The 25,841-nt window shown below is 49.3% G+C and overlaps 1 protein-coding gene across 1 annotated transcript in view; it reads left to right on the top strand.

The window, feature by feature from the left end:
• Positions 1-24,631, top strand: part of LOC146863598 (endonuclease domain-containing 1 protein-like) — an 80,880-nt gene extending 56,249 nt beyond the window's left edge. Inside the window, exon 2 of the mRNA XM_085627618.1 lies at positions 21,531-24,631. Within this exon, the coding sequence (XP_085483744.1) occupies positions 21,531-22,079 (549 nt within the window). The 3' untranslated portion in view covers positions 22,080-24,631. The remainder of the gene's footprint in view (positions 1-21,530) is intronic.
• The last annotated feature ends 1,210 nt before the right edge of the window (positions 24,632-25,841 follow it).

Here is a 25,841-nt window from a genome sequence, read left to right as displayed (position 1 = left end):
TTGGGAGGCGCACTACCACTGCTGACTGTACTAGGGGGCGCAGGTGCCTTAGGGGCTGCAGTGGTAGGAGTTTGCCCTCCTTTCTTGGTGCACTCACTAAACCAGTGAGTCTTACTTTTACAGTATTGGCACCACCTTTTTGACTGGCCTTCTTGAGTCTTCTTCTTCTGTGAAGCCTGACCCCCACCCTCTTTGGTTTGTTGGGGACCTGTCGAAGACTTCTGGTCATTTTGTTCGTTCTTGTTACCCTTTTGGTCTGCTTTCTTCTGACCACCCTGGTTCTGATTCTGGTTCTGCTTGACCCTTGTTCTGACCCATCTGTCCGCCTTCTTTCCCAATTCTTGGGGAGAGGTCAGATCCGAGTCGACAAGGTGCTGATGCAACAATTGGTTCTGACAGTTATTTAAAATCTGTTCTCGCATGATAAGATTGTACAATCCTGTGTAATCAGTAACCTTGCTACCCAGCAACCAGCCTTCCAAAGCCTTAGTGGCACAATCGACAAAGTCAGCCCAATCCTGAGACTGAATTTTCTGGGTGTCCCGGAACAGCACCCGGTACTGTTCCGTGGTTAAGCCGAACCCATCAATCAGTGTGTTCTTCAGGACTTGGTAGTTGTTAGCATCCTCAGCTCTTGTAGTGAGGAGCTTGTCCCTTCCTTTACCTTCAAAGGAAAGCCACAGTATAGCTGCCCACTGACTTGGGGGGACGCACTGGACAGTGCAGGCCCTCTCCAAGGCAGTTATCCACTTGTGGATGTAGTCCCCTTGTTTAAAGGGGGGCACTATTTTACTCAGGTGTCTAGTGTCTATACCCCTGTCTTTCTCTCTATTGAGAATGCTGCCACCAGCGGGATCTAACCCACTTAATTTCTGCTCTCGGGCCAAGGCAAGTCTTTCTTTGGCGAGGGCAAGTTCTTCCCGCTCGATCCTCAGATTGACCTCCCGCATCTTCGCTTCATGCTCCCTCCTCTGAGGGGAAGTCATTCCTCTCTGAGAAGATGCCTGAGAGACATGTGTATGAACCGATCTGCCAGAGCCTCTGGAGAGAGACCTAGCTCGTCCGTTCCCAAGGTTAAGCCTGCTTGAGCGTGGGCCCGGGGCTCCCCCAGCTCCATTCTCATGCCTGCTTAAGTTGGTCCTTGTAAGCCTGCCGACTACCACTGGACCTTTGTCTGCCTCGTCTCCCGATAACTCGTCCTCGTCCTCCTCCTCTGTGTGGAGGTCGAGGTCTGGGTCACCGAGGGTTCCCTCTAAGGGCGGCATGTTCCCATCTGCACTGGGGGGACCTGTGTTAGAGGACCTCCTAGCATCGTACGCCTCTAAGAGACCTATCAGAATTGCGATGGTAGGGTTAGAACCCTGGTTTAGCTTCCTGGAGGCACACAGTTGTCGCATCTCCTTGAAGCTAAGAGTTGCATATCGTGACACGACCTGTGGAGGGTCACTGACCACTAAGGGAGTCTGCGAAGACTCTCCGTGGATCGACATGCTTTTCTAGTGAGGTGTAAGTGTTGCACCTACCTACACTATGGGTTTACCTACTGATCCCTTGCTAAGAGTTGTAGTCAGGGTGTGCTAAGCCCTGTTACACTACAACAGCCGGTTCAGTAGAACTCGGAGTATTCTAAGTTAAGTTATATGTACCTGGGTACTTATGTGATCTTTCACTGCGATATTCTTAGGATACGTGTGTGGTAAAACAACAGCAAGCTCAAATCCCAACCGCTGCTCACCAATGTGAGAAGTTGGCCTGATATGTAGTGCTCACTATTCTAGTGATCACGGTGTATCATTCCAAACGACCCTTATTGATGATTGGTTGTAAGTCAACCTTTTAGACCAGCTATCCTAGTAGCGTGGATACGAGCAGTCTTTAGGCTAAACTCTAGAGGGCGTGTTAAGCCAGCTGTTTACCATCACATATACCCCTTGAACACCAAGTGAAAGGACACCACACAAGTTGTTATGAAAATAAAAGGATATTTATTTATAACAAGACTACCCTGGCTCTTTATGAGTCAGGGAGCTAAGCACACTACAAAACTCTTAGGAAAATACTTCAGTTGCACAATTTACATAAATGCCCGAGGGGCACGAGAAACCATCTACACTAACAGTGAAATGCGAATGGTTAGAGTCTGGAGGTACTGATTCCGGAGTGATCCGATCAGTGGGACTAAACGAAAAAGGAACTGGACACTTGTAGAGCGAACCTGCGATGGAGCACCGAGATGCTCGAGTTACCTAGCCCGGAGGCTGCGGCTGCGTGAAGTTCGGCAAGATGTCGGGAGTCCTCGTGTAGTCTCAGGAGCCTGAAAGAAGCAGTTGCTGGCAGGCGACCAGTGACGATGTTCAGAGCGATCCACGCCTGGATCGGTGATGAAGGAAACCTGAAAGCAGAGGGGACTCAGTTCTCAACCGCTAGCCAGCGATCGTGTGGGTACCAGGAGGGTACCGGCTGAAGTCACCTCGACCAGGTGAGTGGGTGACGTCGGACTCGGCTGTTCCTCGGACCAGGAGGCGCGGCGGCGACCAGGATGGAGGGCGAGCTGTCCCACGAAGGTGTCTGCTGTCGATGATGCTGGGCCCAGGCAGGGGCAGCGGATCTTGGCAGTGGCAACCCAAGCGGGGGAGTCAAGATGGCGTCGGGAGTGGACCAGGAGGGTCCGTGGTACTCCTCTGTTGAAGGGGAGCAAGAGCCAGTCTGGAGCAACCAGACTAGTGATGAAACAATCGTGGTGCGTCGTGAAGAGGGCCACAAGCCGGTCGGCAAGTGGTCGAACAACGCGGTGAACAACAAGGAGCGGAAGGGCCCCCACGCAGATCTCGGGGATGCTGGGGAGGCAGACTTCGATGCTGGAGCTGCTCAGGGTTAGGGCTTCTCAAACCCTAGGTGCACTCACTCGAGGGTCCCTCGGTGGGCGTGCTAGATAAGCGTCGTGCAGGTTCTGAAGATGGCCGGTCCCGCAGGTCTCGTCACACCTACGTCTCTCAGCTGGGCTGATGAGGTAGGTAAAAGGTCAGAGATGGCAGGGTACTCGGGTCTCGTCGAGCTGGGCAGTCTTGATCCGTAGGAGAGACTTACAGCAAACCGCAAGCGCTTAGATGGTGCCTGCTGGTGCAGGGTGGCTACTCCTTAGCCACAAGGGAGAGTCTTCAGAAATAGTCAAGAGTTCCTTTCGTGGAAAGTAGTTCGTGATTCGGAGTTATCCGATTATCTGATTATCCAATTTGGGAAGGGGACTCGCTCCTACCTTTATTCTAAGAAAAGGGGCTGGCCCGTGACTAGGTTCTACCTATGGGTGGAGCCAGGAGGGGGGTGGTTACACCCCTAACCTTTGTCCGGCTTCGCGCCAGCTCAGGGGCTGGTGTGCCCCCGAAACTGGTTTGAGCCGGGCTATGCACAGTGAGCACCGGGGTGCCACTTGCAATCACCTTCCTTTCAGCCCTGCCTACCTGGGATACACAAACCCTGTCTGGGACGGTGCTAACACCGCCCTCGACAGGAAACCCTTTGTCCAAGCTCCCCTTGCTGGAAGGTCCCCCAGCAGCAGGAGGTCAGACTTGTGTCTGGTGGCAGCATCCATTTTGTGATGCTGAGGCTTGAGTCAACTTTAACCGGGGTTCAAGGTTACTTCCATGTCGTGTCCCTCTAAAAGGGGGGAATGCTAACCCCGTCACCAGGACTGGCGAGGGGTTCGTATTCCCATTCGTATGACACCTTACTCGACATGTATAGGTGAGGTGAGGCCAAAGTTAGCAATTGCATTAAAAGTAGTTGGCCCGCGTCACCATGGAACGGCTATTAGGACTTGGTTCCGCAAGCCGTCGACGGGCTCAGCTCGCGCCAGAGCACCGTCCCACATGATCCCCTGCACTCTGCCTTCAGGATTGATAAGGCCTGCTATAGGAGTGACTGATAGGAATCCATGTGTCCATTTTAGGGTTTAGGTGTAGGAATACTACACCTACAGCAACGGGTGATTACACCACGTGGCCCCAGCTGTCGTGCAGCCAGTTGTGTCAGCTTTGGGCGGCCATTCCAGGGGTGGCATAATACATGCTTCAGCCCCTGGTAGGCCCTGGGTACACCGATGCCCTGGATACCTGTGGTATGCTGAGACAGGGACTGACAAGGCGGCCCAGTTCCAATTAGTGGATGCACCTAACGTACATGTGTGTTAATTTCGAGAGAGAACAGCTAGGCTGTGGGTCTGATTGGCAGGCCCGCAGCCGGAGAAAGTCGTAAACCAATGAAGCAAAAGCAAAAAATCTGGGTGATCATAGGATTGCAGACCCTACTCTCCTACATTCCACACTTCATTTATCACATTCGCTGGTACGGGTTTTCTCGGTTTCATATCTCTCCTCACTTCTGCTGCAGGTGTAGCCATAGATGCTCTCCACACCTCAGTTTCTAACAAAAGGAGGTCAGGGCGGCCTATTTTTCTCTTTCTTTCTGTAGGGCCAATGACACTGCTGTTAAGCCACTGTCTTCTGCCCCATTGTCTCTTTCACATGCCTCACCTCTTCTGCATGGTCACACTAGGTTTTTCAGCTTTTTCCGCACCTTATATTTGCTGAGCTTAAAAGCACTGTGCACTTTACCTCTGCTAAGGAGGAATAATGTAAATCTGCTCACACTCCATACCTGGTTAAATTGGCATACAACTGATTAACTTGCCTACACATCCCTAGTACATGGTGTAGCAAATGCATCCTGGGTCCGGCAGCTAAATGCCACCTGTGGACTGCAGTAACTGATATGCCTTCCAGAAGGTGGGCCTGTAAAAACTTGGGACCTTCGCCAAGGGTCATTCAAACACACATTTGCAATGCATTACGTCTTGCATTTGCGAGATTTTGTGCTATTTGGATTGTAAATGACAATGCCTTTTATTTCTGTGTTGTTTTTTAAACATATAAATAAAAGGCATTGTCAGTTACAATGTCAATAGCACAAAATCTCGCAAATACGAGACCTAATGCATTGCAAATGCTTGTATGTGTTTGTACTTTGTGGGAGATCAGCCCTAGGACTTGTCTGCTTCCGCTTAGGGACTTTTTTTTCTGTTCAACTGCCTCTGTTTAACTGTCCTGATAGAAAACAATTAGTAAAGGTCAGTAAAATACCAGAATTGCTTTCAGCTGAGGGACTTTCTTTTAAAAAAAATTCTGGCAACTGCCTCTATTTAACTTTCTTGACAGAAATTGACCAGCAGAGGTCAGTAAAATATCAGAATCACTTTAGCATTCCCTAGATTCCAGTCCATAGATACTGTCTTCCAAGAGCACTGGCATACAATAATATTTTTTTCAAATCTTGTATTTTCCGTGATATGAAGACCGAAGGCCCTGATTTTATATTAAAAACAGAGCTTTGGACTATGCCATTTCCCGCTGAAAAGCAATATTTTTGTCCATGTGTTCCCATACCTGGCGTGTCACGCAGTTTGGTGCTCACTTTCCCTCCATGTCAAAGAACAGTAGATGTTTCAGCCCCCAGGCTAATGTGCTGCATAGCTAAATACATATAAGGTCCTAAAGGCGAGACCGATTGCATTGCAAATGCTTGTTTTACAATTGTACTGTCTATTCTAACACTGCAGCATGCCAGGTTAGAACAGTAAAGTGGCCACTGCATCCCAGGCATGCCTGTGCATCTGCAGCCACTTGGAATTCGAGCTTTGTTTACACACAAAACCGATTTTAAGATTGTCAGTCACGAGTGCGTAATCAGCGACAAAAACACTGGAAACCCAAACCGAGCCCTGTTGGATTTAGCAATGCTTCTTTGAATATCTATTAGCACGGTGTCAATCTCTTTCTCTTTATTTGCAAAACTGATGCAACATCTCCCCCCCCCAGGCTGCTCTCTGGTGCGTGTCTGACTTCAGCCTCTTCGGGCAGGAGATGAAACGTCTCCACGATAAATGTTCAGAGGTGACGGAAGGAGGGGCCCGGACGTGCACCCGACGGACCCCGAGGTACACAGATGCGCTCTGAGTGACATTCATTGACAAATGCCGAAGGGAGCCTCGTAATGAAACTTCTCCTCTGGTGTGAACAGCCACTTCCTGTATCCACGGCTTCTCACGCTTGTCTCTTCATTTTATTTCCTCCTCATTCGCCTCAAACCACTGAAAATGAGCCGTAAGTTCCGTTTCTCAATATGATGAGACGTGGAATCACCCGCCCACCGGCACGTTACAGTCTTAAAATGCACCCCTCCCCCCCCCCCCTAGATGTGAAACGGGGGTGGTCACACTCGCTTCCGGTTCACAGCGCCCGCAGAGAGAGGTAGAACTGGGGCCAACACAGTCAAGGAAGTTGCAAAAAGGAATCATCTTTGGAGCCACACTCCCTTGTAAGTGAAAACACTGCGACCTTTGGTTTGTCGGTCCCCACACTAAGTCGCAAAAGCTAAGACTTGGACCAAGTTGATAAAAAGTTCCAAGAGGCTGACTGTATCCTACTCTGTGTTCTGCACAAACCTGTCCTAGAGGTGGTCATAGTGAGGACAGCCACTCAGCATGCAGGGGGGTGGACTTTCTACCCATCTTTTGCAAATTTCTCTCCTGGCCAAGAGAATTGCATAAAAAAGAAATGGCCTAGCCGGGCCCTTCATTTCACTGGAGATACCGAATATTATCAAGGAAAGACTGAGTTGGATAGGGAAACCCAACATGTTCGTAATAGTTTTGCCTACTTTTTCCCAGAATTCTGCGATCGCAGGGCATTCCTTGAACGTATGAATATCAGAGGCTCGCTCTAAATCGCGCTTTTACAGCCAGCCGGAGATCCCTCTGACATTTTAGTCAATCTTTGCGCCATGAACAGGTGGTTTCTCCTGCGCCACGCTGGCCTTACGGTGGCAAACAAGATATTAAAAGAAGTCTGCCACAGACCTTCCCACTGTTCCTTGGGCGGGGAAGCCCCCATAATTCTTCATCCAGCTTCAAATCTCCATCGATGGCCTCCTCAATGGTCCAATAGAAAAAGGAAACTTCCTTCTTCCCTGGTGGTCTGACCACTAGCCGTTCCTCAAGAGCGTTCCCTGTACCTATAGATCTTTTTAGGTTTTGGGGCCAACTCTGCAACTGAATATATTTAACTTAGATATGCCCCCTCCTAGCCTACTATCTAATGACTACCATGGTAATAGTAAACCGTCAGTAGCAAGGTCCCCCCACACCTTGAGCCCTGCAACTCTAAGTTGTAAGGCCGGCCTATCTTTCAAGCAATCTGGCACACCTGGAGAATCCCACAAAGGGGCCTGACTGGAATAGTAATTCAGAACAGTATGCTGTTTCAAACTGGCCCATGTCCGAGCCACCCCCAAACGGACTCTCAGTCTAATCTTCCTGAAGAAATTCTGTTTTCCAAATTTGAACAGAAATCCTTCCTGGGAGAGACCTGCATCCTTTAACATTACAGAGAACATGTCCCCCGCGCCTGCATGCTCCGGGGTTTTTAAGAGCATTCTTGAGTGCGATAGCTGGAAGGCCCATGCATAATACTGCAGACCTGGGAGCGCATGACCCCCCTTCTCCTCAACTTCTTCCAGGCAATCCTTGTGGCCCTATACGCCCAAATAAAAGAGTTTATTGCCTGCTGAAGCTTAGCTTTAGCTGAAGTTTAAAAAAAATAGAGGGATAGTATTAAGCAGGAAGGTAACTTTTGGTAGGACTACCATCTTGAACAAATGAATCCTCCACAAGATAGTCAAAGCGAGATGAGCCCAAGATTTCATTTGTTTCTGACACTCCCTCGACACTATTGCCAAGTTGGTCTCTGAGATCTTTTCAATGTCCTGCACTATTCTCACCCCCAAGTATCTCATGTCACGTTTGGTCTGATATTGACACTCCACCAACTTCCAGATCATAATCTCACTTTTCTCCGCATTGATTTCATACCCGGATACTCGCCCAAAATCCTGTGCCAATCCAATGACACAGGGAAAGGAGGTCTCGAGATCGGCAGAGAAAATCAAGACATCATCGGCATACAGGGCTACCTTCCTCTCCCACTCCCCATACTTAAATGGCTTTATATTCGGTTCTTCTCTTAAACGCTGAGCAAAGGGCTCAATATATAGATCGAAAAGGAGAGGGGCGAGGGCGCAGCCCTGCCTCGTGCCCCTAGTGATCTTAAAAGATTTAGTCAATTTACCATTGACCAAGAGTCTCGCCGATGGGTCCCGATAATGAGCTGAATAGCTCTGCAAAAATTCTCGCCCAAATTAAATTTCCCCCAAACCGCCGATAGATATGCCCAGTTCACCCTGTCAAACGCCTAGGTAGAATCTAAAGTCATGGCTGTGAGGGGGAGTGAGAAAGTAGTGGCAAAATCAATAGCACCAACCAAATCATAGGTAAGGTCCGCTAAATTCCTACCATTAACGAAGCCTTTTTGATCAGGTAGAAGTATGTCTCCTGCTCCTAAGCCAGCCTATCCGCCAGGATCTTGGCAAAGATGTTATAGTCCGCATTTAATAGCGAGATGGGTCTATCTATAAGACCCACAGCTCGCTGGGTTCTTACCTGGTTTCAAGATCAGTGTGAAAGTAGCTTCTCCCCATGAATCGGGAAGTTTTACACCCACAGATAAAATTTCATTGAATAGCAGCGTCAAGGTGGGAATAATCACGTCACCCAAGGATCCGTAGAGTTCTGCAGGAAGCACATCGGGCCCTGCAGCTTTTCCTGCTTTACCAGCAAAGATGGCCCTCCTTAGCTCTTCCTGAGATATGTCCTGATCCAAGTCTTCCTTCTGGGACAAACTCAAAGAGGAGAGCGTGCTACTCCCCAACCACTCCGTAGCTGTGGTTTATCAACCAAGCTGTCTTCTTGATACAGCTCCTGAAAGAACTCAAAAAAGGTACCCACAATCTCTTCATCTGAAGTAAATACTTTTGTACTGTTTGGACTACCAATTTGTTTTCTCAAATTTGGCGTCCTATCAGTCTTAGCCTTCCAAGCAAGAAGCTTGCCTGCACCTTCTCCATACTCGCAATGAGCAACATTGCTCGCCTCCCACCTCCTGGTGACCCTGGTCCGAATAATGTTATCCAACTGTTCCTTTAGTTTACTAAGTTTCGCCAGATATTCCTGGTGCTTCACAGGGTCAGTTTATCTAATTAAGCTCAACTCTGTGGTCTTCAACTCTTCCTCCTTGTGGGCAACCTCCTCCCTATATTGTCTGTTCTTATAGGATACCCTGGTAGTAATCATACCCCTTTAGAAGGTCTTTAATCAGTCCCAGAACATCGATGTCTCAGCTGAGCCCAGATTTGAGTTCAGGAAGTATTCAGTCTCCTGTGATAAATACTTCGTCTCAGCTTCATCAAGAAGCAAAGTTCGATCGAATGTCCAGGCCCTAAGATGAACACCTTCTTCTAGGGCCAAATCCATCCAGACCCCAGAGTGGTCAGACAGATGTGGAGTCAAATAGCCAATATCCTTGACTTTGCCTCTCAGATTGTAACTTACCAGGATATAATCGATTCTCGATCTATAACCATATTTGCTGTTGTAATATGAGGCCCCTGGCTGAGTGCCTGCTCTATGCCTCCAAATATCGCTGAGCGCAGTCTGTGCCATCATAGATTGGAGATATGTCCGGGACTTGGAAGGCACCGTAGCTCGACAGCTAGGAGACTTATCTAACTTGCGGTCCAGAACAATGTTAAAATCCCCAGCTATAATAACTGGGTCTGGATAATCCCAAAAATTGGAAAAAATGGCCTTCAGAACAGAGGGCTCATCCTGGTTGGGACCATGATAGCTAACCAAGGTTAGGTTAACAAAGTACCTAAAATAGTCAACTTCACGGTGACCCACCTGCCACAAGGATCAACCTTGGAGTCTAAAATACGGGCATTTGCTTGTTTTTTAATTAAGATAGCGACTCCCCTAATGTTGGCAGTGTGAATAAGAGCAAATTATGTGTTCCACCCACTTTAATTTTTTTAATATGCACGTCATCTCCTCTTTCAAAAGATGTGTTTCCTGGAGGATAATGACCTGTGTGGGAGAGTCGTTTATATACTGCAAGATTTTAGCCCATCTAGTTTTCACCCGCAGGCCACTAACGTTCCAGGACAGAAACTGAATTGTTCTCATGGGGGTTTAGAAGGGAAGGCTATACACCGACCTAGACTCTGAGGAAGACAATTGCAGACCAAAGTGGTAGAACCAGGCTTGTTTGACCATAAAATGAGGTGAATGGGGACATTTTATATTTATTACCCCTTTGCCCCCAACCCCATGCTCCCCACACCAACCCCCATGCCCCCCTCCCGATCAAACCCTCCCTGGAGAACCCTTCCCCCATTAATCTGGGCAGATGTTGTCCAGTAGTTGCATTCCGGGGCTACCCGCGTTGTCCCTTTATGAACAAATTTAAATACAAAAGAGGCGAAAAGAAAAAGGAGAAGAAAAAACGGAGACCCTACCCTCGACTACTCTTAACTGAATATCCCCACGTGTGTCCCAATGTAGGTATATGTACACGTATGTTCATTTTAGCCACCTATCTATTATCTATCTAATTCCTCGTACAAAAGGTTAAAGTTGGGCTAATGCACAAATAGGGGGGGGGGGGCCTCAGTATCTAGAAACTCCCCTAAAGATCCCGGATCCCAACTGAAGATGTCGTTGATAGCTGCTCAGTAACCACCATCTTCATGACTTCCCAAGACTATCTAGCAACTCAGCCGCTTCTCGCACTGATCTGATGTTATACATTCTGTTATTGTGCATAATTTTTAGAATTGTAGGATATTCGAGCTGGGCAACAGCGCTGAGCTTTCTAAACTCACTCAGCTTCCTGCCCAGTTTCCACTGCCTATTCAAAGTGGCACGCGTATGAAAAACCACCGGCTCTTAAGGATTTCATTTTTAGAGCCATATTGAGGATTTTTCCCTTTAGGGAATAAGTGAGAAAGTTCATGAGTATCTTCCTAGGGTTTGTCTTGTTGGGGTGCCTCCTGAAAGGGTCTCTATGAACTCTTGAATGTCTTTTTTCAATTCTTCCTCTGATTCTTCGATCTGGAGTGATTATTTTAGGAGTGACACTATGTCGGCCTTGAGGTCTTCCCCTTCTTTCCCCTCTGGGACATTCAAAATACGCAGGTTGTTTTTCCGAGAATTATTCTCTAGCGTCTCGAGCCTTTCACATAGGACCACCTCCTCCCTATTCAGAGATGATATCAGCTTTTGCTACTCCCAGGTCGTCTCTTAAATCCCCCGCTGTGTTCTCCAAAACAAGTGTTCTTGAGTTTAGGAGATTGATTTTCTTCTCGAGGGACTCACAAAACACCCTAATCTCACCTTGCTTAGCTTCGGAGACTGAGAACCCCTCCTTAATGTCTGTTGAGAGGGTGGAGAAGAGAGCTTCTGGGGATGACACTGAGGACCCCCTTCTTCCACATTCCTCAGGGACGTTACCCACCCCTGCGCGGCCCTGGCTGCTGGGCTTTGACCTGCCAAGGCTTCTCCGCCTGCCATCCCCTTCTCTTTATACGAAACAATAACAGGAGTTGCCGGTAGATTTGAGACCAAAGGGGAGGGAGTGTTTCCACACTCCATTTCCTCTGAATGAACCTTGATTTCAACTGGGCTACGGAGCTCTTTCTCAGAGCCTCACCTTGTTTCACCACGTCTAAGACCAAGGGTTGTATTTTAAAGTAAGACCGTTGCGAGGGGGTACTCTTAACTTTCAAATCAAGCAGGTTACTTTTTGCTCTGCCTGCCTTTATGCTTCTGCTTTTAACCTCGCAGCACTGGAAACAAGCATTGGAAATGCAATAGGTCTCGCATTTGTTTGATTTTGAGCTTTTTGCGGTGTAAATGGCAATGTTTTGTACCCATTTGTTATGGATTGTATATATGTGGTGTGTAGTGGAATATTTTGAGCTGGATTATAGTTATTTGTGGAGCACTATGAAGTATCAGGAAGGATATTGAGGAGGTGAAGAGCAGCATGAGGCAGAAGGACAGCAAGTGAGGGGAAGAGAAGCGTGAAGCACAAGGAAGGAGAGTGAGGAGGAGAGCAGCGTGAGGCACAAGGACGGAGAGTGAGAAGAGCAGCATGAGGCACAAGGACGGAGAGTGAGAAGAGCAGCATGAGGCATAAGGACGGAGAGTGAGAAGAGCAGCGTGAGGCAAAAGAAAAGGAGAGTGAGGAGAAGAGAAGAGAAGCTTGAGGCTGAAGGAAGGAGAGTGAGGAGAAGAACAGCGTGAGCCACAAGGACGGAAAGTGAGGAGAAGAGCAGTGTGAGGCACAAGGATGGAGAGTAAGGAGGAGAACAGCGTGAGGCAGAAGGATGGAGAGTGAGGAGAAGAGCAGCGTGAGGCACAAGGAAGGAGAGTGAGGAGAAGAGCAGCGTGAGGCACAAGGATAGAGAGTGAGGAGGAGAGCAGTGTGAGGCACTAGGATAGAGAGTGAGAAGGAGAGCAGCGTGAGGCACAAGGATGGAGAGTAAGGAGGAGAACAGCGTGAGGCATAAGGATGGAGAGTGAGGAGAAGAGCAGCGTGAGGCACAAGGAAGAAGAGTGAGGAGAAGAGCAGCTTGAGGAACAAGGATAGAGAGTGAGGAGGAGAGCAGCGTGAGACACAAGGATGGAGTGTAAGGAGGAGAACAGCGTGAGGCAGAAGGATGGAGAGTGAGGAGAAGAGCAGCATGAGGCACAAGGAAGGAGAGGGAAGAGGAGAGCAGAGTGAGGCAGAAGAAAGTTGAATGAGGAGGAGAAGAGCAGCGCGAGTCACAATGAAGGAAAGTGAGGAGAAGAGCAGCATCAGGCAAAAGGAAAGGAGTGAGAAGAGCAGCATGGGGCATAAGGATGGAGAGTGAGTAGAAGATCAACATGAGGCAGAAGGAAGGAGGGTGAGGAGAAGAGGTGTGTCGTGAGCTCAGCCGGCATACTCCAGCATGCAATAGGGATGAACATGTAATTGTGACAGTAGATGGCACACATTTGTTTTTGAAAGTACATATACTTACAATTACAGCCAAAACAAGATCATGACTTAATTTGTGGTCATTTTTCAACTTCGGGGTCCCGAGGTCCAAATTCAGCAGATTAGTACCTAGACCGGATGTATAACATATTTTATATGTTACCCAACAAATCAACCAAAAAGAAGACTCGTTATAGGGAAAGCAAGCCGGTAGTCTGTCATGGGTAGCGTAACATATAGTAGTACATACATGAAAGCTGGCACTTTGCATTCGGAGGGGACCATGGGAATGAGTTAAAAGTGTGACGTTTTTGCAGGCACCAGTGCTGTTTTCAACACATCGTATGACAGGGCATCGCGTTATGCAGTCCTGTCAATATTTATGTTTCAAGAAACCTCCTTGTGATACGTATTTTATGTAGTGCCAACAAGCCACCCGAAGACCTTCGCAGCGCACAAGGCAACACAGTGCTGTAAAACCCGTCAGAAAGATCAGCATATGTAAACAGCGGCAGTAAACTCACTGTGTGCTGAAAAGTAAACTGTCACCTTCAGTACTGCGCTACCATGATGCAAAGCAACAACACACCTGGAAACAATGTCACATATAAAGCCTTAGAATCTAAAATACGTCTTGAGTGACATGGAGTAACTGAAGTTAACCAAATGTTTTTAGCAACCCAGAAGGATGATTTTAATCAACCTAGGAAGGTTGAAAGCTCGAGGTATGTTAGGAATTAAAACCTCAAGTGCATTTTCACTGTGGGACTCCACGAGCACTTACGGGCATTTTATGACGCCGCTAAATTCGAACCAAAGATTAAGAGACAGGAAATAAGAATCGCTCGTTACCCTTTAATCCTTGGATGCCCGGGGGGGCTTCCGGTTGCATGGGTCACCCGATGTTAGACGCCGCCCTGTTAACCCTCACATTCTGCCGATTGGTATGTGGAGCAATCCCTGCAGACACCGCACAGCCATAACTGGGACCAGAGGCGCAACTAGAGCCAAATTTCGGGGGGGCTGAGAAAAAATTTCGGGGGGGGGGCTGAATCTTTTAAGCCATAGGCAGAGTGGAGCTGCAGGGGCTCTTAGAAGGGGTGAAACAACAGCGAGGCCTCATTAACATGCAAATGGTCTTTTAAAGACCTGTGAAGTGCTCGGGTGCGGCTGTGTGTGTGTGCCGCGAGGCTGTCTCATCCCGGGCTGCCAGACGCGACGGGGGGGGGCTGAAGCCCTGTGAGTCCAATGGGTGTTGCGCGCCTGACTGGGACTCACAGTGGAATACTGGCGGGTCGGACTCCACGGGCGCTGCGTTCAGTCACCAAGGCAAATATGCTGGTATAATAAACAAGGAGCAAGGGGCGCGAACCAGGCGCCATGGCAAACAAGTTGGCTAGCTTCTGTACTTCGCTGCCACGGTGAAATACAACTCCCAGAATCCGTGCTCATCATGTAACAAGCAAGTCATTAGAGGGAGGACAGTTTGCAGTCACTCTCCATAATGCCTTTTCTTGTTTACAGCATGGCATCGCCTGACACAAGGGGAGACGGAGGAGATGAAATCCAGTTTAGTTAAACTGGAGATAAACTGCTCGTTGTGAGAGAGTGATACTCGCATCTGACCATCAGACTTGGACTCAGTACAAGAGAAAAAAAAACAAGAAGGGCTGGGCGAGAAGGGAGGGGGGAATGCCAGCAACAGAGGAGCCCGCGAAAGTGAAAGTGATCGTGATTACGATCGCTACGGAGGAAAGACACATGGCGCTGCGCGCGTGCACGTTCATGTGCACTGTAGCTTTAGGCCACGGCAGCACTTTGAAAAGCCCAGATATAAAATGTCTCTTCGAGCCTTTGGCTCGCGAGACCTAAAAAGAACAACTACTATCGTTAGTGTTACTGGGGTGCTGCTGCCTTTCCCCTGACCTCGACCCTTCCCGCTGTTCTTTACGATAGGTTTCTCCTCAGGGGGCGCTTTAAATATGATGTCCCCAGTTTTTGCTCTGACAGGCCCCAGCACCAACCCTCCGTGTTTTCTGTCTCTCTTAGTGCCTTAATTTGGGAGCACAGAACTTAAGTGCCCTCCCTCTGCCTGGGCCCCCAGTACCTGTGCCAGTGTTTGCTGTGGCTGTGCCAGTGTTTGCTGTGGCTGTGCCAGTTTTTGCTGTGGCTGTGCCAGTGTTTGCTGTGGCTGTGCCAGTGTTTGCTGTGGCTGTGCCAGTTTTTGCTGTGGCAGTGCCAGTTTTTGCTGTGGCTGTGCCAGTTTTTGCTGTGGCTGTGCCAGTGTTTGCTGTGGCTGTGCCAGTGTTTGCTGTGGCTGTGCCAGTGTTTGCTGTGGCTGCAATGGAGATGGCCAGGGCTCGTAATGTGCAGGAGCCTGGTGGTCGCCGGTCTTCTCTGCAGAGGTAGTCTGCTCCAGAATGCAGGAAGCGTGCCCAGCACTGCCGCTGCCGGAATCAACCCGAAGGAGCCCCCGAGCCGCTGCTCTGCGGCCCCCCCATAGCTCCAGGGTGGCAATCACCCAGCGTGACGAGAGAGCAGGGGCTGCAGAAACCCGAGCACCCGTGAAAAAAAGCCGCAACCAGAAGGTGCACCAGGGCGCTTTAGAGACCCGTGAAGTAAGAACAGAAGGTATTTCAAATTTGGCAGGGTAAATTCAGGATCAGTTACGAGGATGAAAACCGCGAGCAATTGGGTCCTAGGTTCCTAGAATCGCCTCCTCATAGCACACAAAGGTTTTGCCTGCTGACCTCCTCTTTTCGCGGGTTCTTTTTGTTGGCCTTCGGACTCTGAGCTCGTCACCACTTCTGCCCAGAGCTAAAGTGGATGTGCTTCGGCCATAACCATGGTTACATTTAGTATATACACAGTTGGGACATTTAATTTACCTGGAAGTCCCTGGGAGAGTGCACTGCCTGTGCCCAGGGCCTGTAAATTAAAAGCTGCTAGTGGGCCGTCAGCACTGATTGTGCCACCCACACAAGTAGCCTTTATACATGTCTCCAGCCGCCACTGCAAACCTTGTGTGTGCAGTTTGACTGCCATGTTGACTTGGCATTTAAAACCCCTTGCCAAGCCTTAAACTCCATTTTTATTACACCTACGTTTGTTTGTCAGATTGTACATTGCGGAAGAGAAACTGTAGGAGGGCGACTCACCGATACACACTGGGTGTTCAAACGGATGCCAGCAAACAAGCCTTAGAAACTAAAAGCTTACAATCTGCGGGACTCCCAGTTTATCCTGAGACGGGTGATATATGGTCACATGACTGTTGTTGATTTTTTAAGACATAGATGAGATCTGAATTGATATTCGATGTTATTATCCATGGACAGAAACAATGGACGGGAAATTGACTTAGTACAGTACCGGGACGGGAGTAAAACCGGTGGGAAGGTGGGCGACTGTTTTGTAATAAACAAATGATTGGCTATGATTGGCCAATCAAGATGGTGATATTGTATCAATGTTTAAATTATTGGACTGTTTAAACAGATTGCAGGAACCTCGAAAGGTAGGTCTCAGCACAAGTGCTCAAACTCTATTTATGAGCGAAGCACTTGATTTCGAGAGCACACATTGTACATTTAGATTCCTGCCACGTCCTGTTTGATCCACAACTGTGCATTGATATCACTAAGATGGCTAGTATTGTTTAAATGGGGCGGTCTGTACAGCAATGACGTTATAAACGTATAAGCATGTTAGCATGGGTTGCCACGTGTTTGCACTCGGAGACGTTTCTTGACATAGCACTGTCACAGGTGCAGTGGGGCTGTGTTAAGTAAGCCCGAAGGGTGTTGTTCATTGTATTTCTTAGCCCTGAAAAAGCCGTGGGTTATTCCCTACACGACTAAACTTGTGTTGGCTGAAAGAAAAAATAAAGGAAACAACAAATATTGATTGTGTTTTGAATGACCTGACACTAAGGGTGTTTGTATTAGAGGGTGTGCTTAGGAACATGCTTTAATGTTGATAGGGTTCACGTTTTGATCCCATTGGGAGGATGTAGGCTGAACCCCTCTTCCTTTAGAGCACCTTAACAGTTGAGCAGGTGTATAGGTGAGCACCACCTCTTCACCCTACATGCATTCACCCCTAAAGACAAAAGCTTCGGAGGGAGTCAGATCTGCCTCTCCAGCAAGTTTGAGGCATCATGATCTACCACGGATTCTGCACATACACAGAACTATGTGCAGGAATATGGGACCTTGGTGTGTTAGGGCTATGCCTTCCTTCCGCCGTAGTACCCACAAGCCCAGGACCGCCTAGGTATAGTGTCTCACTCGCTCTCAAACCCAAATACAGAGAAGCAAATGATTAGACAACCCAGAACACAACCTTCCCTGATCTCTCAGGAATCATGGTGACAAGACTCACCTTTTCGCTCACACTCTCGCACCTGTTTACAATAAGATCTGACCGGGACACTAATATAGTTTAAAATGTTTATTTTAACTAACGTGCTCTAACATGCAGTATACGTGCCACAAAAATCAGAAAAGTACATAACAGTAATACAGTTAGCATCGCACCAGTCCATACATTATGAAGGGGGATGTCATCGTATAAGGACAACGGAGAAAAGAATATACTGCCTAAACTCCCTTCCCTGGGTAGAATATGTATTATTATATAACAGACGATCTCTGGGTTTTGTCAGCAGACCCCATACCTTAGAGCCTAGATGGGATTTCTACGTCAAAGCTGGGTGTTGCTCTTCTCCCTGTAACAGTCCCTCTCCAGGTGTGAGTTTCCCAAAACCTGCATCCCTGTAATATCAAAGCACGAGTCTCCAGCCGCAGCTGAAGCAGTATGTTCTGTCTCGGTGCTAGGGCCTGACCAGAACAGAATAACAAGGGGCATTGTTTATCGACCTTGCTAAAGTGTTCAGACTAAACTCCAGGAAACGGCAAAGAAGGAACACAGCAGACCGTTCTCATGTGAAAGGCATAAACAGAGTCTTGCAAAAAAAAAGTTATGTAGTAATGTGCGCAAAAACAGCATCAGGGCAGCACTAGCCATGCTAACTTAGCGATGTCCACAATGTCCCTATCGGCCACGTCACACTGTGGCATAACAATACCTGCGGTACTGGACCCTCAATGGTAAAAACCAAGAAGAAGAGTTAACACCGGACTCCCAAAGCACCAGAAGCAAGCGTCCATTGAGGAAGGTCGAGCCACTCTCTGAGTCGCCCAGCCACCCGAGATCGCCTCTCCAAGTTACCTCACCTGACCATGAGGACCTCAAGATGCACGACGCCAGCCTGACCTGTTCACTCTGCACCCGGCCCCAGCACTGACCAACCAGCTCTGCTCCTGTGGCCTCCAGGCCATTGCAACCTCCTCTGTCCAACCTGTAAGTCCACCTGTGCAGTGTGTTTTCAAGTGGCCACTTGGTCTTTGTGCACCAGCTTCCGAGATCCTCAGCACTCCGCTACCGGCCGAACCAGGGCGCTCCTGAACTTCTCCCACTGGAGCTTTGGACCTGGTCCTGACATCGATCTAAAGCGAGAAGGTGAACTCTCTGAAAGCATTGACGGATTTTATCTGTAATTTTTTTCTTTCTTCTCATTGTTCTCTATTGTGCGTTATTGTGCACAAAAGTTATATATTTTCCTTACTTTAAAAATTGTAACTTCAAAAATACCTACCTTGGAACTGTGTTCTTGGTCTTAAAAATTACATACAAATCGACGTTATTTTTATAAATTGGTCTCAGATTTATTCTGGAGTGTGTGTCTCATTTAAAACCTCTGAGAGTATCACAAATGTCTAGCACTATCCTCTGATAGGCCTAGCTGCTTGTCGGCACCGCCACAAAAAGAGCATTAGAATTATCTGCTTTTATCTCTGTGGACCATTTGGGGATTCACTGGACTCTATGTGCAGTGTACTTCATTTAAGGCACTATATAGAGAGCCAGATTTCTACACTGGTCCAATTGAAGTGAGCCCTGGTGATTGTTCCAGTAAAATGGATGCATCTCCAGACTGCATGTAGCAGAACCGGTGCATCGACCCTGTTGCAGGAGCAGAATCAGCGCATCGCACTCTGAACCAGCGATCTGCCTAAAGAACTGACACATCGCCACCACTGCAGTGTGGTAAGATCGATGCATCCCTACGACTGCCTAGAGAAACTCGGTGCATCATCCATGGAACCAACGCCTCTCGTCTTGATGCTTCGACTTCGGAAGAGGCGCATTGCTACTATAGCATGAAGAAAATCGACACATCACCTAGAACGTGATCTCGGTTGCACCCTGCATCTCTCTGTTGCAACCAGGATCAAGGGACTTTGTTCAGCGGTTCTTGCGTGGCTCCTGTATCCGGCCCATGATCCATCGTGGTCGGCCTGACTTTGCTCTGGTCCAGCATGACCAGATAACCCCCATGGAAGTTTATTGCTTCTAAGCCCTATTTTTACATTTAATCTTTAAAAATTCATATCTCGACTTCTACTCATAGGATTCTTGTCATTTTGGTCTAGTTTTATTTATAAATCATAATCTATTTTTCTAACCCCAGGTGGACTCTTTGAGCTTTTTTCTTTATGTTACTGTATGATGTGTTGCACAAATACGTTACACACTACCTTTTAAGTTAAGCCTGACTGCTCTGTGGCAAGCAACCAGAGGGTGAGCACAGGTTAATTTAGAGGTTGTATCTGACTTACCCTCACTAGGATTGTGGCCCCTGCTTGGACAGGGTGCACACGTGTGCCAAACAGAAACCCATTTTCTAACAGCAATTATGGCGTTGCATGCACATCTCACATTCACTGCACCTACCCGTGCCCTGACAGCTCTTTACTCAGATGCTCTACCCTCCGTTCTTCTGCATTACTCCTGCTTAGACGTCATGACGTTGCATGCACATCTCACTTTCACTCCACCTTCTCGTGCCCACACTATTCTTTACTTAATCAATCAATCAAGCAGTACTCAAAGAGTGCTGCTAATCACCCCTGAGGGTATCCAGGCGCTGTGACCTTACTGGACTCAGTCAAAGAAGAGCCAGGTCTTGAGTCTGCTTCTGAATTCCATAAGAGAGGGAGACATTCGTAGATGGAGAGGCAAGTCGTTCCAGGAATTGGGGGCGAGGTAAGAGAAGGATACTGGGAGTGTGTCCGAAGGTGAGGGAGTTAGAGCACAGGTGTCTGGCAGGCTGGTGGAAGTTCAGGCAGTGGTTGATGTAGGCTGGATCCAGTTTGTGAACGGCCTTGTAGGCATGTCAGCATCTTGAACTCGCATCTCATAGGGTCTGGGAGCCAGTTGAGGTCCCTGAGGTGGGGGGGTGGTGAGGGTCCATTTAGGGGGGTTGAGCATGGCTTTGGTTGCTTTGTTCTGTATCGTTTGGAGTCTCTTAAGGAGTTGGGTGGCATTTCACGGTGAGTTTGCTGTCCAGGATTTTGCCGAGGGTGTGGGTGTGGGTCTGAGTTCTATGGGCCACCAGGTGTTGTCACACAGGGAGGTGTTGTTCCCAAAGATCAGCACGTCAGTCTCATCCATGGTGAGTTTCAGACAGCTTGCCTTCATCCAGTTGGCAACACTAGTCATGGTGTTGTGGAAGCTATTTCGGTGGTGGAAGGGTCTTCCATGAGCGAGAGGATGAGCTGGGTGTCGTCTGTGTAGGATATGATATTCAGTCCATGGTGTCATGTAGATGTTGAGCAGGGTAGGGCTGCGGGATGAGTCTTGAGGAGCATTGCAGATTATGCTTTTGGGCTCCTAGGTGAAACGTGGTAGGCGTATTTTCTGGGTGCGTCCTGTAAGAAAGGATGCGATCCACTCAAGGGCACCTCCCTGGATTCCAATGTCTTTTGATGAGAGTGTGTTGGGATACAGTAGTGAACGCAGCTGAGAGGTCGAGGAGGATCAAGGCTGCAGTTTCACCCCAGTCAAGGTGGCGCTGATAAGGGTGGTGTCGATGCTGTGGTTGGTGAGGAAGTCGGATTGGGAGGCATTCAGCAGGTCATTGCTTTCTAGGTGTTCAGAGAGCTGGCATTTGATAGCCTTCTTGAGGAGAAGTAATTATGTATTCTTCTGCATTAGTCTGCTTCAACGTCATTATGTTGCATGTACATCTCAAGTTCAGCCCACCTACTCATGCCGACTGCCCTTTACTTAGACGCTCTACTCGTTCTTCTGCATTACTCTTGCTTAGACGTCATGATGTTGCATGTACATCTCATGTTCAGCCCACCTACTCATGCCAACTGCGCTCTACTCGTTCTTCTGAATTACTCTTGCTAAGGGATCACAACGTTGCATGCTCTTTACTCAGATGCTCCACGCATTCCACTACATTACTCTTTCTTAGACATCATGGCATTGCCTGCTGGACCCACCTTCACTCCACCTACCCGTACCCAGGCAGCTCTTTACTCAGACGCTGTACACGTTCTTCTGCATTAGTCTTCCTTGGATGTCATGACATTGCATGCTGACCTCACATTAACTCCCCCTACCCTTGCCCTGTCTACTCTTCACTCATAGACCAACCATTGGCTCCAGCAATTCCCCTACTTTGATGTCTCTCTTTTTCCATTGCAGCTCTCGGACCTCAATAGCACCAACATGGAGAAGCCATCGAGCAGCGTCCTCCGAGACCACCTGGAAATGATTACTGAAAACCAGGCTGTGAACGATGACTACAGGAACTCTGGGTACACCCGGGGTCACCTGAACCCCAGCCAGCATCACAGCAGCAAAGCCCAGGTTGCCACTTTCACCTACACCAACATGGCACCCCAAGAGTCCAAGCTGAACAGTGGCACGTGGAACCAGTACGAGAACTACCTGAAGGTCAACGTCCTGCCTGCTTGCAGAGAGACACACGTGCTTATGGGCGTCGTACCATCCGGGTCGGAGCCAGGGCAGGGGGTTTGGATCAAGGAGCGTGTGAATGTACCGCTCTATTTTTGGAGTGCCTACTGCTGCATCCACAAGGGTGGTGGGTGGGTAGCAGAGGCACGGCTGGGGCTGAATGCCAGCCCCTTTGTGGTCAAGACCCTGACAGTGCCGCAGCTGGAAGAAGTTCTGAGTTGGGAGTTTGGCCACAGCGTCATTATATTCCCACGCCACTGCTCCTCTGAGGGATAGGTGTAGATTCTAGAGCAGCCACAGACCTGACCTACCCTTCTGCAACAAACCCGCTATCTGCAACGCCTTTCGGATCTCCATGGCCGGCATCTCCGCCTCAGTACTTTCTATGCTCAACCTGTCCTGCCACCTCCCGAGTGTGTAGGGTCTGATCCTGAGGCGTCTATAGCAGTGTTTTACAGAGTCTTTGTCGTCGCTTCAACCTTATTTGTGATACTCCTTAAAACTTCATATATTCCCATCCTCAACCAGTGAACAACCTCTTGGGGGTGGGTGCAAATTCATAGCAGCCACAGTTGTGTCTTTCTCAATACACATCTTCCACATCCACCCCTCATGTCTGTAACACCTTTGAGATCTCCAGACTGTGCACACCCACCTCTTCATCCTCAAGCACCAGACCACTGAGGTGTGGCTGCAGATACTGCAGCCCCCAGAGCTGGGTGCTGAGCCCCACTCACCCATGCCCAGTGCCTGCTTATATCCCTGCAGTCTCTGCACACCCCAGTCTCCATCGTCAAAGCCCAGTGACACCTGGATGGAGGTGCAGATCGTATTCTTCATAGTCATCAGCCATACACCTCTACCTTCTTGGATGGTACTCTATGGGCATTCACCCCTAAAGCCCCCAAACTGAGTTAGTGAAGGTTGGAAGTCATAGCACCCAGAGGTGAGTCCTTCTCTCCCTCTGCCCACCTTACCAAGTCTTATCCATGCATGACACCCCTTCCACATCTATGTTCTGAGTACACGAACAGCTAACCCTCACCCTCCTCTCCATCAACCAGTACCACCTGGGGTGGAGATGGAAATTCAGACTCCATAGCTGTACCATCCAGAGATTCCCATCATCCCACCCACTCTTACTCATCCTCTTCCATGTCTGTACTCTGTGCTTCCGCCCTTAGGTTCCCCGTACTCAATCAGGAGCCCCCTGAATCCAGGTGCATATCACTCATTGCTGTGTCCTGATCAGCCTCTGTCCAACAGATATCAGACTCTACCACCTCCACCAGGACCCCCTTGAAGCCCCACCCACCGTGCCACCCCCTCTACCAGGACAGTAGTCTAGGTACGTCCTCCTCCACCAGGACACCCTCAAGCCCCACCCACCCTACCTCCTGCTCGATCAGGACAGTACTCTCTATAGATCCTCCTTCATTCGGCCCCACTTAAAGCCCCACCCACCCTTCTCCAGCCTCTACCAGGACTATGCTCTTTACAGACACCTCCACCAGGGCCCCCAGAAGCCCCTCCCACCTAACTCAGCCTCTACCAGGACTGTACTCCCTGTACATTCACCTCCACTACAACCCCCTGAAACTCCACCCACCCTAGCTCAGCTTCTACAAGGACTCCTCGAAGTCACACCCAACCTGTTAGAAAATGAGTCATTAGTGGTGTGGCCTGCACAAGTAATGGGTCCACATTTGTCCTTCACTGGGAACCAAACACCCCATTCAAGCGCTTGACTCCCACAGCGCAGCGAAGCAGAGCAGCCCAGGGCCTGCTGAAGGAAGGCGGTGAGGGCTACTGATCCCAATTCACAGACGCACAATAACACTCAAAAAATGATTGTCCAGTCTGTGCTTTTTCTCTAAAAAAGGAAAAGTACATGTAATACACACACACAACTCAATCCTATGCAGCAATTTACAAATATACACAAGCTGATGGAAAAACGTTTCGATTACATTGCGTAAACATACATACCCCTCCCTCCTAGGGGGTCTAGTACCACAACTCACATGTCTAGACATGATCTTGTCGCTGAATGCAAGGGTTGCGCAAACCTTGGAGTAAGAGTACTTAATACTGGCACCAAAGCGAGTGGCGGTCAACCTCATTATTTCAACAAGTATTTCACCACAGGAATAAATGCAATAATTACATATAACCATGACTGAGGGCACCCAATACTGGCAATAAAGCACGCAAACTTTAATGACGAGTGGCTGTCAGTCCCATTATTAAATTAAGCATTTGAAAAAATAAGGGATTTGCATTGAGTAGTTGGTGAATTCAGCATAAACTTTAGTATGAGTAACTCAATTCAAATATTACATTTATATTCACAACATGTGCAATGATATCACTCACCCCTAAAGTGGGTTTGCATAAAATAATCACTTCAGACATAGTCCCTAAAGGACACATCGCCTTTATAATTACACAAACTTGCAATTACCACAATTCGCCCTTAGCGTATGTCAATACAATATGGAAACTCACATTGTACAATTTTAGGCCACCAAGATTGTAACCATAATCTTTTCCCCAATACAGTACAGCACTCCCAGCTGTAGACCAAATGTTCCAGCCTGGGGAGTGCTTAAAATACAAACAAATCCGAGGGGGGTGGGGTGGGGATATAATTTTCGAGTTCCACCCAACTTAGAGTGGGGACTCTGGCACTTTTTGGGTGGGGAGGCTGTGCTGCCCCCCCCCCCTCGCACTTTAGTAATATTTTGGTGAGGACCCCACTCTCCTTGGGTCACCACAAGCCACAGATGAGTGGTTTTCAGTTTTAAATGTGGGCAAAACTGACAAGTCCTGACCAGCATTGTGGGGCGCTCCGCTGCGCTTGTAGTGAATAGGTGAGCAGCCGCTCTCCTGCTGAGCCATGGGAGCCACTCTCCTGCTAAGCCAGGGGAGCCGCTCTCCTGCTGAGCCAAGGGAGCCGCTCTCCTGCTGAGCCATGGGAGCCGCTCTCCTGCTGAGCCAGGGGAGCCGCTCTCCTGCTGAGCCATGGGAGCCGCTCTCCTGCTGAGCCAAGTGAGCTGCTCTCCTGCTGAGCCCAGGGAGCCACTCTCCTGCTGAGCCCAGGGAGCCACTCTCCTGCTGAGCCCAGGGAGCTGCTCTCCTGCTGAGTCATAGGAGCCGCTCTCCTGCTGAGCCAAGGGAGCCGCTCTCCTGTTGAGCCAAGGGAGATGCTCTCCTGCTGAGCCACGGGAGCCGCTCTCCTGCTGAGCCAGGGGAGCCGCTCTCCTGCTGAGCCAAAGGAGCCGCTCTCCTGCTGAGCCAAGGGAGCCGCTCTCCTGCTGAGCCATGGGAGCCGCTCTCCTGCTGAGCCATAGGAGCCGCTCTCCTGCTGAGCCAAGGGAGCCGCTCTCCTGCTGAGCCAAGGGAGCCGCTCTCCTGCTGAGCCAAGGGAGCCGCTCTCCTGCTGAGCCAAGGGAGATGCTCTCCTGCTAAGCCACGGGAGCCGCTCTCCTGCTGAGCCAGGGGAGCCGCTCTCCTGCTGAGCCAAGGGAGCCGCTCTCCTGCTGAGCCATGGGAGCCGCTCTCCTGCTGAGCCAGGGGAGCCGCTCTCCTGCTCAGCCATGGGAGCCGCTCTCCTGCTGAGCCAAGGGAGCCGCTCTCCTGCTGAGCCAAGGAAGCCGCTCTCCTGCTGAGCCAAGGGAGATGCTCTCCTGCTGAGCCAGGGGAGCCGCTCTCCTGCTGAGCCAGGGGAGCCGCTCTCCTGCTGAGCCATGGGAGCCGCTCTCCTGCTGAGCAATGGGAGCCGCTCTCCTGCTGAGCCATGTGAGCCGCTCTCCTGTTGAGCCAGGGGAGCCGCTCTCCTGCTGAGCCAAGGGAGCCGCTCTCCTGCTGAGCCATGGGAGCCACTCTCCTGCTGAGCCAAGGGAGCCGCTCTCCTGCTGAGCCATGGGAGCCGCTCTCCTGCTGAGCCAAGGGAGCCACTCTCCTGCTGAGCCAGGGGAGCCGCTCTCCTGCTGAGCCAAGGGAGATGCTCTCCTGCTGAGCCAGGGGAGCCGCTCT

Source organism: Triturus cristatus, chromosome 2_1 (assembly GCF_964204655.1).
Source record: "Triturus cristatus chromosome 2_1, aTriCri1.1, whole genome shotgun sequence".
Taxonomy (NCBI): Eukaryota; Metazoa; Chordata; class Amphibia; order Caudata; family Salamandridae; genus Triturus; species Triturus cristatus.
The sequence above is the reverse complement of the archived record's forward strand: the minus strand, read 5'-3'. Positions and strand labels throughout refer to the sequence as shown.